The sequence below is a fragment of the Dunckerocampus dactyliophorus genome, chromosome 2 (assembly GCF_027744805.1).
Source record: "Dunckerocampus dactyliophorus isolate RoL2022-P2 chromosome 2, RoL_Ddac_1.1, whole genome shotgun sequence".
In the NCBI taxonomy this organism is placed as follows: domain Eukaryota; kingdom Metazoa; phylum Chordata; class Actinopteri; order Syngnathiformes; family Syngnathidae; genus Dunckerocampus; species Dunckerocampus dactyliophorus.
This window is the reverse complement of record NC_072820.1, coordinates 11,801,495-11,816,815: the sequence shown is the minus strand read 5'-3', so window position 1 is coordinate 11,816,815 and position 15,321 is coordinate 11,801,495. Positions and strand designations below refer to the sequence as shown.

Genomic DNA, 15,321 nt, shown 5'->3' with positions numbered 1-15,321 from the left:
GGGCGGAGGGCGGAGGGTTACCATCCCCACGGCAGGTGGTCAAGTTTTTGCCATTCTCAGGTTCTTGACCACCGGTGTGTGTGTGTGTGTGTGTGTGTGTGTGTGTGCGTGTGCATCTTCACATCTGAGTCTAGGAGAATGAATGAAGGATGAGCGTGTCAGTGAGACGGACCCCCCGCAGAGAAGCTGCTCATACTCTAATGAAAGACACTCTGCAGCATGGATTAAGACTATTTCACTGCTAATGCCTGCCATCACACACACACTAGCGCTGAGGCTTAATTTCATCACCTTGAGCGTGTTTTACGAGGTTTGTCCAACAGATGTGCGAGTAATTGGCATGTTGTGAGCAGTAGGGGATTTTTGTCAGGAACAAGTCTGACATGCCCTCAAGCTAAAACACAACCAGTGAACCAAGAGAAGAGACGCGTTTAGTTTGTGTACTACTTGACTGCAACCGGCAGAAGCGCTGTTGATTCAGTTTCATCCATGTGTGGCGCCCCTATGGCTGATGTTCAACGTGCTTTGGAAAACAGGCAAGCATACATGGAGTACAGATCCTCAAAGTTTTGTAATCATTAGCCAAATGATAAATGACCTATGGGCAATTAGTTGCTAAGTTATGCAGCAAATCTCGCTCAAATGTGACACTGAGCTGTGTGAGAACTTAGTCTTCGTCACATACACATAGACATTCGTCACATACACATTCGCCACATACACATTCGGGAATACGGCGGGAGCCAAATATAACGCTGAGCGTTTTGTGAGGTCAGGTTTTTTTTGAGAGGGCATTTTTGTGATGCAAACGTATTACAATTTTGAACGCATATTGTTTTGAGAAGCCAAACTCTTTACTTAATTGTCCCCAACAACTAAGTGGAACTACGTCCTTCATCCCAGAAATCTGCCAGAACTGGACATGGGGGGTAAATGTAAAAAAAAGGTAAAAAAATGTTATCTAAAAATAGCCTCTGAAATAAAGTAGTCTATTCTGTTTTTGAAATAAATATAGAAAAACTCAAATATAATCTTTTTTATAACAAACCTTTAGCTATGCTCAAATCCTCAGCTAATAACAAAAGAACAAAATATGAAGGAGTGTCCGGTTTAAGGGGAAACTTCAAAATGTTAGCCTTTAGCTACGCTCAAATCCTCAGCTAATAACAAAAGAACAAAATATGAAGGAGTGTCCGGTTTAAGGGGAAACTTCAAAATGTTAGCAACTTAAACATAGTTTAAATTGAACAGTAGTATTTTTAGGGAAACACTTTCAGCATGTCCTTATTTTTTGCCAGGAACACCAATCTGTCAAATGCATCAGGATAGCAACTATCTGTCTAAATTCCTTGTACATTGGTGGTAGATCTTGCCGTGCTAAATAATTGTGATGACAAAGTTCGTTAGACATCGTGAGCCCATCATTTTCAGCAGGTTTTTAAAGCCGTTTTTTCCACTGTTGCAATGGTGACCATATCTCAGCAATGTGAGAGGGCACCTCTTTATAATAGCACACCACTTTGCAATTATAGCGCGCAGCTTCACACATTCCTCATATTGGAGTTTGTGCCAAATTTCAAGGTGGTGAACAAGATATTTTTATGCTCTGATTTGGAAGTATCGCCACCTCTTATTCCTTGCTCACTAATTTTTCCACCGCAGACGGTGTGGCTTCAAGTGGAGCCACTGGGCTTCTGCTTTTCCACTCCTCCCTCCTCCTTCCTCCTGTATGCAGGCATGAGGGAGATACAGCGCAAATCCAGTTTATATCGATATCAACCATATGGTCGATTTTGATATCGTGGTTGAAGTAAATATCTATATTTTAAAAATATCGATGTATCGCCCAGCCCTCTGTGTCGCCTTATTCACATCACATTCTCCTCACCGCCAAGGAAAAGTTGCCAAGTTAACTCCACCAGTGGACGGCGGTGTGGACAGTACAGAGGTGCTGAACCCCAGGAAGCCCCTGAAGCACCAGGTCATATTCTTGATAAGTATTAGAACAGCATTCAAATCCTCTCCCGAATGTGGCACCAATTTGTAAACTTTTTCAGGGCTGGTTCTGCTTGATTCGTGCTGATTCGTGCTTACTGTGATGGCGGCTTTACCAAATCGCTCTCATTAGCTGACAACAAACATAACTCCAGGCGTCCCTCACCATTTCGCACTTTGACTTTTGCGGCTACACTCCATCACGGTTTTTCCAAAGATATTTATTTTAAAAATCATATTGCATTTCCTCACTTTTTCGCTGTTGACTAAGGCCTATTAATAGTCAAAGGTATGCATATTGAAGCAAATTTTACATGTTTTTGGCGTAAATTAAGCATTTTCAACATACAAATAGCTAAATGGACTACAATAAAAATATAAGGCATTCAGAAAATATACTGCACTCACCCATTCAAAGACAAAGGCCTGGGTACGCATATAAAACGTAGCATCATCATCAAACAAGTTGCAGTATTTTCACATGTTAGTGGTTGTGTCTATGTCCTGTGTGTGTGTGTGTGTGTGTGTGTGTGTGTGTGTGTGTGTGTGTGTGAGTATATCTTTATTTAGATCTCATTTTCTTTTATTATGTCTCCTATGTTGGGAAATATGAATTTAAAGGTAACTCAATGGGTGTTATTTAATGTCTAGAGGGTTCTAATAATGTTTTAAAAAAAACATATTTAGAAGGTTGTAAACAGGTTTTCTACTACGAGGACTTTGTCAAAGCAGGAAGAGGGCGGTATATAAAGCTTGCAGAAGATTTGAATGTTGCGGCCCTCTTGGCAGCCGGGGAATCCGTTGCATACAGTCCCTTTAAGAGGCGGGAATATTTTGCTACATTTTACCAAAGCTATTCCTCCTTATCTTGGTGTCAAGCTACTAGGTACCAGTTCAAATTTATAGCACAGACGGGGCACGTGCTAATGACGCTTTAAAAAATGAGCTCCTTTTCACCTTCTCGTAGTAGATGACCTCATACTCCACTATTGCACCTTTAGGTCTCTGTGGACCCTGCCAGGCCAAGGTCACACTGTCCTTGCTGCGCCTCTCCTTCAACACCACGCTCACTGCAGGGAAAGAAAGACAGAACGAGAAGCTGAAGTTAACATTGAAGGTAAAGAAAGGACAAATCTGTGGGATGGGATATTAGATGGATACCTACTGTTCCCTCACAGAAATCACTACATTTTTAACAGCCACACCATCTTAATTATGCTAATGATTGTGTTTACAAGGTGTTTTACATATGTGTAATTAAATTATTCTCTGATGTATGAGAGTGTGTGAGTGCGAGGTTCATGATGATCTGCTAATTATTAATGCCAGCCGCAAACCTTGTGACTTCCAAGGGAGCCTTCCTACATAGAGCAGCATGCTGAGTGCTACAGGTATATATGCCTATTGTATATGTGTGTGTGTAGATGAGAGTGGCATGTGCGGGGTTCTTAATGAGGTTAACAACCTCCTACGCTCCCATTAGTCATCACCAGCCTGTCATATGCACTTGTGCCGCACACACTTTTCACACATCCACACTGTGTAGGATGCACATGCAATTACAAAGACGAGCTATAAGAAACGTGTCATTGGAAGGTGTTGTGCCACCAAGGAGGACAAAACAGTTTTTTTGAGTGTTGAGCAGAATTTAACAGGCTACAATGAATTATTTCTTGAATAAATATTTCCCCAATTAGTATTTTGACCATGTGGTATTACAGTATACATGACATCTTAACAGTGCATCCACACCTATAAATTGTTTACTCTAGTTCGAATCAGTTGATGGGTTTGTAAGCATGTGGAATCACTCTTTTCCCTCATTGGTTGCAAGAATGTAAACAGGAAGCAGTTTGCTGGAGGGAGTACTCCAAGCTACATAGAGCACAATTACCCTTTTTTTTTTAAATATCTGGACAATCTGCCAGGCAACAGACAGTACACCAGCAAATAGTGCTCTAGTGCATTTTAAGCTGGCGTCTTCAGCAAATTACCTTTGAAGACCCAAAGACGTGTTTGTAGAATTGGCTTCCCGAAGACAAACTAACCTGTCTGTGATGTGGTGATATTAATCACCGCTGTTCCTCTGGGGGTGGGACTTAAGTCCGACACGCCATTCTGGCTCTCGATGATGAAGCTGTAATTGGAGTCTGGTTGCAGGTCGGTCACTATGACTGTGGCTGATGAGAGGCCAAACTGTCTGGGCACAAAGTGGACGCTACTACCACAAGGCACGCACTGTTTCCCCTCGCCCAAGCACTTCTTGCAGTGAAGACTGTAGGTGATGTCACCACGTCCTCCCGTGTCTCTGGGGGCCGACCACTCCAGGGTGACGCAGGTTTCATTCACTGTGGAGATCGGGTTCTCTGGAGCAGAAGGGGGTCCTGAGTAGAGAATAATAGATACTTGGGAAATACTGACAAAAACAGAGGATTTCAATTTTTTTAGGCATTTATTATACTGATTATACTAATTCAATTTAAACTCTGCTGTAGGTACATATTTTGTTGTGCACTCCAAGAGGAGATGTCCGTGTGAGGGGGGACCAACAGTGACTGAGACCCTGAACTGACGTTGAGATGGTTGTCTTGCTCAAAGGCACCTCAGCAGTAGTCCAGAAGCATACCGCCATGCGCCATTTTTGTTAATCACCTCATAAATTGGTTTGGGCACGCTTGATTGAGTGTTTCCAGGAGGGTAGTGGGATTGTTGCTCCAGGTGGAGAAGATGGCTTCACGGAGAGCATCTGCTGTCTTGAGATGCTGTCCATTTTTGTAAACTTCCCTTGCCATCCATCCCCAAATGTTCTCAATTGGATTTACATCAGGGGAACATGCAGGGTGGTCCAAAAGAGTAACTTTATTCCCCTGGACGTAGTCCTTTGTCAGGCGGGCATTGTGAACTGCAGAGTCGTCCTGTTGAAAAAGTCAGTCATTACCACACAGATGAGGGCCTTCAGTCATGAGGGATACCCCCTGTAATATATCCATATGGGCAGCTGCCGTTTGACGCCCTTGCACAACCTGAAGCATCATTGTTCCATTGAAGGAAAAAGTAGCCCAGATCATGATGGTTCCCCCTCTACTGCCGTGTGGAAAACATCTCAGGTTGGATCTCCTTGCCATGCCAGTGACCTTAGAAGCCATCAGGACCGTCGAGGTTGCATTTTTTTCTCATCAGAGAATAAATCATTCTTCAACCTTTCAATGTCCCATGTGTGGTGCTATCATGCAAATTCCAAAATGGGCAATCTTGACAAGGCCTCTGAAGACCTTTTTTGTTCTTAAAACACTTTTCTCGCAGATGCTGTCTGATGGTTATTGGACTGTACTCGGCACCAGTAACAACCTCATTTGGGCCGAGGGTCGCCCCGTGTCTTCATGGGCAGCCGATCGGATCCTCCAGCACAGGGCTGGTAACATTTTTTGGGGTCTACCGCTTTTTTGTTCCATAACGCTCAAGATTTTTGAAGAACTTTAAATTGAAAAATAAAAATAAAGCTTTTTTGCCTTTACCATCAAAAGATCATGACAGTTTGAATACCTGACAGAAAATGCCAGTGAATCCACATTTTTGCCCTTTGATATTGAGCCAAATACAAGGTGTTTTTTTTGGTGAAAAAAAAATACATACATATACACACACACACACATATATATATACACACACGCACATATATATATATGTGCGTGTGTATATATATATATATATATATATATATATATATATATATATATATATATATATATATATATATATATATATAGGCAGTGTTCAATTAAAATTATGATATAAATATATCATAACATACTATATCATATATGTAATTTAACAAGAGAGTCGTAATTTAAAGTGGAGATGCACTATATAAAGAGGGTTTGCCTTATATTGGGCTCAATAATAATAATCATAATTAATTGAATTTATATGGTGCCTTTCTGCATGCTTTTCAATGAGAACCTATTATTTATTCACTCCACAGTCTTACACTGGTTTTGGCAATCTAAGGTACATCTGTGGCCACAGCTGCCCTGGAGTAAGCTGACAGAAACATGGATGTCAATTGACGCCAACAGCCTCGCCGACTACCACCAAACACCAGTGTGGGCGGCACAAGAGGCAAGGAGGGTGAAGTGTCTTGCTCAAAGACACAAGAGTAGTGGCTGGGAGGATAGAGGAAGCGGGGTTCAAACCACCAACCACCGGTTTCTTGACAATTTGCAGTAATTCAGTAATTACAGTTACTTAGTTACCTTTCATTATTAAACTGATCTTAGCCAGTTTCTAATAATAAATCATTCATTTAAACTAAAACAAATGAATTCAAATAGGGAGTAGACATTTGGCATCCAGTAGATGAATGACTTTGAAAAGAGCTTGGCTTGTTTTGAATGTATCTTGGGAAAGAATAAGACACTACATTAAAATCATTAGTTGGAGCTATCACAAAGAATTAAATTGGCTGCATAAAGACTTGGTGCTGCATACAATAAACAATCATCAAATAATGATGATGTGTTCCACAGAAAGAGCCCAAAGTCAATTTCTCATTAGTCATTACTTGTTATGATTTAAAGGCGTTAGTATTACTCATGAGTTTAGTATAAAGTATGATTTTGTTAAGAGTCCCACTCACTATAAAAAAGACACCAAAAAGAGTGCAAGTAATATACTTACATTTGAGCCAATCATTAATGCTACTTCTTCACACAATAAGACTCTATACTGTACATATATATATTTTTTTTACTGTAAATGCTAATAGACAAGAAGATATCATCCCAAATCTAATGCACCATCAGTAGCGACTACAAGGTGCATTTGCAACTCTGGTGGTAAAACAAATATAAGCTGTATTTATTTCCAAAGGGCCTTGAAGCAAAGTTTGGAATTGCATCCACACATTATGTGCTCAGGTTGGATGGTGCACATGTATCTTGTTAGGTCTACAGGGTGTTGAAAAGCCTCTGGACAAAAAATAAATAAGAAAGCGCAAGCTTCTGTTGAGCTTGTTGCTGCAGGTACCACTAATATCTTGATGTATGGTCTTGGAAGTCCAGTGCAGTTTGAAAGTGTACTGAAGGCCACAAAACAAGAACAGTAGTTTATGACTCTTTATCAGGGACACCTAATTTCCACCCATATTCATTTATCGTTATATCTATTTGTGTAAGTGTTTTATTAGTTTGATTACAGAGTTCCCTCGTTTATCGCGGGGGATAGGTTCCCAAAATAGCCCTCAATAATTGAAATCCGCAAAGTAGCCAACTTCATTTATTTACAGCTATTATATATGTTTTAAGGCTGTAAAACCCCTTACCATACATTTTATATACTTTTCACAGACAGCAAATTTAACATTTTCTCAGATTTCTGTCTGTTTCAACACTCTCAAAAAAGTTAAAAACTTCATTTGAATTTTAATGATCAACCTTACTGATCAACACAAGAAATCGTAAAGTCACTCACGCATACTTCAGTCATGTGACCGTGCATTTCCATATCCCATGCAATACCTGTTTTGATCAAAACTAGTTTTATTTATTTAAGAATTAAACACATAGCTACATGATAACATTATTGCAAAAACATAACACTATTCATTCATTTACTTATTAAATACAAATAGTAAGTGTCAATGAAAAGCATGATTATCTTTGAGTAGAGTGGATTTTTTTTTTAATTCCATTTATTCCACTATCATTCTGTTGGGACATATGATCCCAAACTGAGCCTTTTCCATCCTGTTTAGAAACAACTCGCGCGTAGGTTCACTCATCACAGCACAGCGTGTCGCAAGTACTTGAAGCATATGGAGATTAAAGCCCAGATGACCGTCCAACCTAATGACATGTCATCAGGTCTTTGCTTGAGCACTGAGCCCTGGGGGACTGCTGGCACAGCCTGGGCCTTTCCTGATTAGCCTTCCCAATGGTGAGCCTCTCAGGGGGCGTCGGAAAGCTCAACGTCGGGGAATCGGAGGCCATTCTGAGGATAATTGAAGCTGTCTGTAATAAATCTGCAGGAATAGCGCTCTGACTTATCCTGCTAATTCTGTCATTTTCCTCTCGGTGTCCCCCACTTGCCTCGGCCACGGTGAACTGTCCATCATCATCATTTGAAATGATATGCCTGTGATCGTCCACTGCCGTGCCCCCGCTGTTCGATTCTTTTGGCCCTGTCTTAAGTGTCATTCCAGATGTCTCCCAATGACTTATATCTTCACCTTTTCTCCTTATTTGATGCATTTTACCTCTCTCCCCTGCTCCTTCCCTGTTCCCATTTAGAGGAGCATACATATTTGAAGGAGGCATTAGTCATTTCCAGCTGATAACACCTGTCACATCTCACCTGCTACAACGATTAATGAGTGTAATCTACCATAACCTGATAATGGGGCTTGTGAGTGTGCGCTCTGGGGTGTTTCTGTGTGCTCTTCTTCTTCTCTCCCAGTCTTTGTCATCGTGTCACTGTCCTCTCCACCCACACATCCTCCCGTCTATCTCAATCTATCGCTTTGCGTGCAGAGTTCCCTCATCCTCCTTGCCTTCCTGCTCATCGGAAAGAGTTAAATCCCGTTGGCAGTGTGTGTGTGAGTGTGAGTGTGAAAGACAGAAAGGTCATAAAATGTCTGTCCTATGTGCTTTTGATAAGAATATCACGCTCATGTGTTCTCAGGTCACACTGACCTCCAAGCTAACAAGCATGTATGCATGTGTGATGCAGTTGTGTAGTTTGTCTAGTACCCAGCCCGGGTTATAGAAATATAAAATTAGAAAGCTGTCATGTGCAGTAAATCCTAACAAGAATACATTACAAACTAATTAAATTGAATGTAATCCAATAGTTGTAACTTAAAGCCGTTGTTTGGTGCAGCATGCTATGAAATTAACTTTCGTCTGCGCAAGAGTGTGTGCGTGTTTACTATTTGTGCATAATCATCACTCACGTGTGCACGCCATAGAGCGTGGGTCGCTGTCAGCACGGTGAAAGCCTTTCTCACAAATGCACTCTGTGGCTTGTTCCTGCAGGGACGAGCTGTGTGGAGGACATTTGGTGCAGTAGGCGTCTGTGGCCGAGGCCTTGTAGGTTCCTGGTCTGCAAGCTGGGTGGAGGAAAAATGAAAAACAAGATATTAATAAACGAGTCAGTGCAAGCCCAAACACAAGGACAAGGCTGCGTTATATATTGCAGTACCTGACACTTACTACTATGGTTACATCCAACAGCCACTTAATTAGGTACACACACTAAGGACATTCAATGCAAGTGCTTTGCTAAGGTAACAATGCCCATTTCTGATTGACACTATCCAAGAGGTCTTAATTTAATATGTTCATCATTATTGTGGTTGTGGATGCAGTGCAGAACTACTTTGCATGATACTCACAGCTATTTTTATTATTCTCCGCGAAAGGCCGGGTATACCCTGGACTGATGGCCAGCCAATCATAGGACACATATTGACAAACAACCAGTCACACTCACATTCACACCTATGGACAATTTAGAGTCTGCAATTAACCTAAAATGCATGTTTCTGGGATGTGGGAGAACTTGGAGAAAACCCACACACGCATGAGGAGAACGTGCAAAATCCACACAGTGGTTTCAAACCCTCAATCTCCAGTGAAGCCAACATGCTAACCACTCGGCCACTGTGCGGCCTCTCATTAGACATGTTTAGGGTATGTACTGTATTGTAGCTTTCATCACATGCCTACTTCCTGCACAATAGACTGGACATTTGAATAAGATCCAGTTAAACTAGCAAGCCATGCAAGTCTATATTAAACTGCATTAATATGGTCTTTGAAGAACATTGGGCATTATTTTTTCATTACATTTTTTATTATTAATTTTTAGACAACAAAAGACAAAATTATTATTTTTTTTAATCATGCTTTCAATACCAGTGAAATAAAAACCGGTAGATCGCAATAAAAAAAGAATACAACCGTCCCGTGCCACTTCGAACTTTGCTGTTTCAATCAATCATGGTTTTTAAATAATATATCAATAAATCAGGGTGTTTCGTGGTTAAAATACGGCCTATTATTAGTCAAAACATATGCATATTTAAGCAAATGTTACATATTTTTTGCCTAAATGCATAAAAAAACGGATACATGAACTAAAATACAAATATAAGGCAATCAAAGATGTGGATGTAATGCAGTATTCTACACTGGTCATTAGGTGTCAGTAGTGTTGCTGTATTGTTAGGTGAGACACAGGAGGATCAGATTTGATTGCCAAAATAACAGGCTTTTATTGCTGGTTTGAATTATCTCACAACAGGCCTTAATAAAAATGTGGTCTACTTTTCAGCCCAAAACTGAAACTCAACTCTGAACCGTCAATGTCACTTCCTGACCGCCTTTATTTCAGGTCTCCTCGGGAACACATTTATAGTATCACACATGAGCACAAGTCGTATTTATGCCTTAAATAGCTTATTTACTCTTATTTTGTCTACTATATTGGGTAAAACAAGTGTAAACGTGTTATTTCATGCCTATAGAGGGCTCTAATGTTAAAAAAAAATATTTTGAAGGTTGTAAACTGATTTTCAATGCTCTAAATAAGAAACCCTACTTGGCGGAAATTCACTTATCACGTCTGGAGTCTGGAAGCAACCAACTGCAATAAATGAGGGATTACTGTAAATTTATTGGCTGCTGGACAGCTGTTTGATGACTCAGCTTCATTGATCCCCATTATCTTAAAATTAGCATCATAACTCCTCTGTTGTCTGCTAACCCTTGAGAAACTTTTGTCTCTGTTTTGCTACATCTCTCCAGGTCACTGTTCTGTGTGACAGGGAAAAAAGCTCTGACTCGCTCCTGTTGGTTTGAATGTATAATCTATAGACACCGAATACAAGATGACTTGTCAAAAAAAAAAATCTTGAGGTCAATATTTTAATACTTACACATGCTGTACACAACATGTTAATTTATTACATTAATGCTTGTTTAGTGCTTTGTCAGGAACATTTCATTAGATTCATCATTTAAATACAATGAAATTCACAATCTTAATCTGAGGAATTGCTGCCATATATTACTAGTTTTTTCGTCTTATTGTCATTAGCGTCATCCCAGTTTACTAGATCATTGTGTTTAACTGTATTTATACGCTTTTTAATTCTAGTCATTATTATATAGCTGCCAACTTTATTATACAGCTGCCAACTGAAAGCAGACAGAATCAGCGCACCCTAAAAAGTGGCAAAGTGCATAAAAAACTAAAGTAGTGGTGCTGCAGAGGCACTAGAAGACAAACTGATGGCTCATACGTGTGTGCCGTGCAGCACCCATGGCAAAGAACAAGAAAACAACAGTGTGATTTAATGCATTGTGACATTCGGTCTACGTGAGATCCTTTTGCATCAGGCGGGATGACCGCGGGGTCGTACAGTACAAAACACAGCCAAACAGCATCTCAACTGTCACTCCTCTTAGATAAGGATTAGCTCTTCAGGCTATTGGGGAAGCACAAATACACACAGTCACAGCCACACTGGCAGTAACATAATATGACTACTGCTTGGCTCTGCCTACATATTAGTCATTATGTGGGCTCGTAAAACTGCTTGGGATTTGGGAATAAAATTGTGCACTTTGGATCTAAGGCAGTGGAATGAAATCCCTGACTTTTCCCTTTGGTAATCTGAATATAGATTACATGTATTTATTTATACATTCATAGTCCCAGTATTCAAATCCTCACAAGCCTAGCCTGTCTCTGTGGTAAACAGTATTGCAGTCTACAAAACCCCCATGTAATGAAAATGAGGGTGCCTGAGACACGCCCCTGTGAGCGTGCTTATGCATATTTGTCTGAGTGAGACCACCGATGTGATGGAATCCACCTGGTGCTGATTGCATGTCCGTGTGCCCGTCGCTTATTGTGTGTTAAGCATGCCACAAATGTGTGTGTCTGAGCGAGTGTGTGTGCCTGCTGATTGCTTGTGCCTGTAGTGAAGGTCACGGATTTAATCAAGGTACAATCCACTCATCCCCGGAAAGCTGTAAATTATCACACTAATGCGTATACACACACACTTACACACATCCTACATATATGCAAGGCAGTGGTTAACCTGCAGAGAGAGCGATGGAAATGTGTTCTAAAAGCAGTGTGATTTCTCAAAAGTGGAGGTAAGTTCTTCCACCTGGATGCTGCACTCGCTTGCGTACTGACTATATTTTTAGGCAAAACATTCATCATATTGGGAGCTAGGTCCACCCGCACAATCCCCAAAAGACCAGAAAGAACACAGGAGCTGGAGGCGTGCTGGTTGTGAATAAAAGTAAAGGCAAGGTAAGGAGATGTAAGGACGCGAAGTGATTATTCTCCAAGGGAGGACTTTCTGGCCTCTTTCCTCCTTGCCATCGTCTTCCAAGGTAATGGGTGTCCATGTGCAATGCTCTGTATTGGCTCAGGTGCAGAAATAGGGTGGGCTGGCAGATTTTCTCCCGGGGTGCCTCATCCGGAGCATCTTGGCATCCACACAACTACCTGATCAAACTTGGCATCTCTTCTCCTCTCCTGATTTTCTTCTCCTTTGCCTTGCTCATCCCACTGCAGTTTTTATGTCTCACATTTTTTCCCCTCCCCTCCACTTTGCCCTCATGGGACGCTCACTAACTGACGTGACTCCCCTATGATTAATGCCTCACCGCAGATACGATGAGACAGTCGCACAAACACACACCTGCACACAAAGCAGTCACACTAGAGACTACGAGTTAGGCAACAAAAACTATGTCGAGGAACTTTCAGAAAGCTCCAGATTTGCATTACACTCAATTTAGCAGACATAGATATAGTAAATTATTCAAAATAAAATCCATTCTGACTACCCCATCAGGCTAATTATTCGACTTTAAATTTTGTGTTTTTGTACTGTCAAAACATGTTTGTATGTACAGTATGTACATAAAGCAGGGCTGCGCGATTATGCAAAAAAAAAAAATGCCCTTTTCACGCTTAGAATTGAGATCACAATTCTCTGGGATAATTTTTTTGCATGCTAATATTTTTTTTATTACTTTTAGACTTGTCATTGTCTTGTTCAAGTCCCAGAAGGACAGTTGATGGTGAACCTTTTCTTTTATACATAAATGAATAGAAGAGCATCCATCATACAAAAATGGCACGCTTGCTCACCCCACGGTACATTCATGCACGTAATAAAGACAAGTCAGAAGTAAAGTCAATTAATTCCTGCAAACTGATGAATGGTAGCCAGTGCGCCTCACCAGCCATGGCAGCAGAGACCGCTGGGAGATGGGGTGAATGAGAAGCACTTGTCAGCTGTCACGCCAAGAACAGTGCTCCTTGTCGCTCCTTGAGTAAAATGTCAGCATTTGTTTGTGATGCAACTCGTGAAGTAACCAAGTAGCATAGATACGGTAACTGAAATAGAAGTGTGCTGTGGTCATGTTAATCCTGTTAATGCTGGTATCTCCTATAGTTGCTGGGTGATTGGTCTACAAAAGCAAATAACCACCGAGGTCTGTAATTAGTGCCGGTTAAAAAAACATTGGCAGCTGTGGCTGTAGGCAACCTCCTGATGTAGTTTTTTAAATTGACTTTTGAAGATGGCAGTAGCTGCGTTTAAAGTGGATCAGCTTTATTTACCTCTGCATGTGCTTTAAAATGCTGGTTGTGCTACACAGCTGTTGTGAAACTCATGTGGTCCTGTTGTTTACAATGAACTCATCAGTGCTATTAATGGTGGCTGAGCAGTTGGCAACTTACAGGAATTACAACATTGGTTCTGTTGCTGCTGTTATGTAATATACATGTTAATAAATGACCATGTGGTTCCACTCTCATGCAGCCCAAATAATTATTAGAGTAAAAAAAATAAGTTATTATATATAATGACTTTTTGCATTTTGCAAATATCCTCTCTCTGCCTGCTTCTAATTAATGCCCGTCCTCTTTGCTATAATTAGCATTTACAGTCCATTTTATGCCAGCCATTGTGGCCAGTGCAAATTATTTTGTGACATTTCTGCAAATCCCTCATAATGTCAGCTCTGATGTGAGTCCAATATGCTGTCAGTGTCTAAAACCACAGACAGTTGTGGCAACATGCCACTTTCACCGTGTTATTTGTATGAACGAAAAACGCTGCTATGATGTCATACTATTTATGTCCAGTCATCCTACAAACACCAGCCAGATCTGGGCTTTACCGTTCCAAGCTGTGCCACAGCAAGCTGAACTGAGCTGAAGTACTGTTTGGTGGCTCATTAGGGTTGCACCTAATGTGACAAGCTATTGTGCCAGTAAACATTCAGTGATTGAATTTTTATTTTGTATTTTTTGCAGCGAGAGTAGAGGGTGTGTGTGCGGATACAACGGCGTGACTATGTTCCTCCTAAAGACAAAGAATGGCCTCAGATCTAGTGTCTTATTAAATATTTATCCGGTCACCAGAGAGACTCTGTATTTATGCCAATCGATAGCTCTTAGATATGATGTAGTAGAGCTACTCAGGACACACACACACTGATTGAGGAGGAAAGAGCTCGTCTCTCTGTCTCCTCTGATTCAACTGCAAAATATCTGAAAAAAATCAAATAATACTAATACAAAAAAACAACATTTGCTCCAAGGATTCTTTTAGAATTTACTTTTAACTTCAACACAGATATAGATAATGGACAAAAACATGATCAGAAGATAAAAATAGACAACTCAATGAATGGGCAGACCTCCCAACATGTACGCATTTTTCGTACGTTCGCACACATTTTGACCCTTGAATATACTTGTACTCTGCTCTCCGCCAAACTCCGAAAAAAGCTATTCTCTCCTTATGATAAACCATCCAAAATGAGTTGCTTTTTTGCCTTTTTGTTTGTGTAATCTTCCTCTTCTGCTACTGAACTACTGCCCACAAAACGGTGAAAATGTATCAAAACATGCACGACTACTGCGTTGCTTGTGCTATTATATTTCTGACAAGTATAACACGTAGTAGCGCTGTCATTAAACCCCAAAGTTTGACCCCATAGGTTGGACTTACTTGAAATTTCTCACACATCTCTCTACAAAACACCTACTGTAACTTGAGGATGTTCAGCCGTATCACCACCAAATTTGGTGCACACCTTCAGGGGAATGACAAGCACATATCTGTAAAAGCTATTTTTTGTGACACCTTATTTTGCACTAAGACAGGACGTGCTGTTATTTTAAGTGTTGGTGTGGTGTATTGACGTCCCTTGACTGTAGCAAGGAGGGAAAACCTGTGCCGAAATAAATGTGCCTTCTACAGCTCTGAATCCTATCGTTTCATTC

The 15,321-nt window shown here is 40.7% G+C and overlaps 1 protein-coding gene across 1 annotated transcript in view; it reads right to left on the bottom strand.

Annotated features, from left to right (window-relative positions):
- epha4b (eph receptor A4b) overlaps positions 1-15,321 on the bottom strand; it is a 132,075-nt gene that overhangs the window by 50,121 nt on the left and 66,633 nt on the right. The window contains exons 6-8 of the mRNA XM_054769438.1: positions 8,945-9,100; positions 4,044-4,379; positions 2,953-3,065 (exon numbers count right to left, since the gene is read on the bottom strand). Coding sequence (XP_054625413.1) covers positions 2,953-3,065; positions 4,044-4,379; positions 8,945-9,100 — 605 coding nt within the window. The remainder of the gene's footprint in view (positions 1-2,952; positions 3,066-4,043; positions 4,380-8,944; positions 9,101-15,321) is intronic.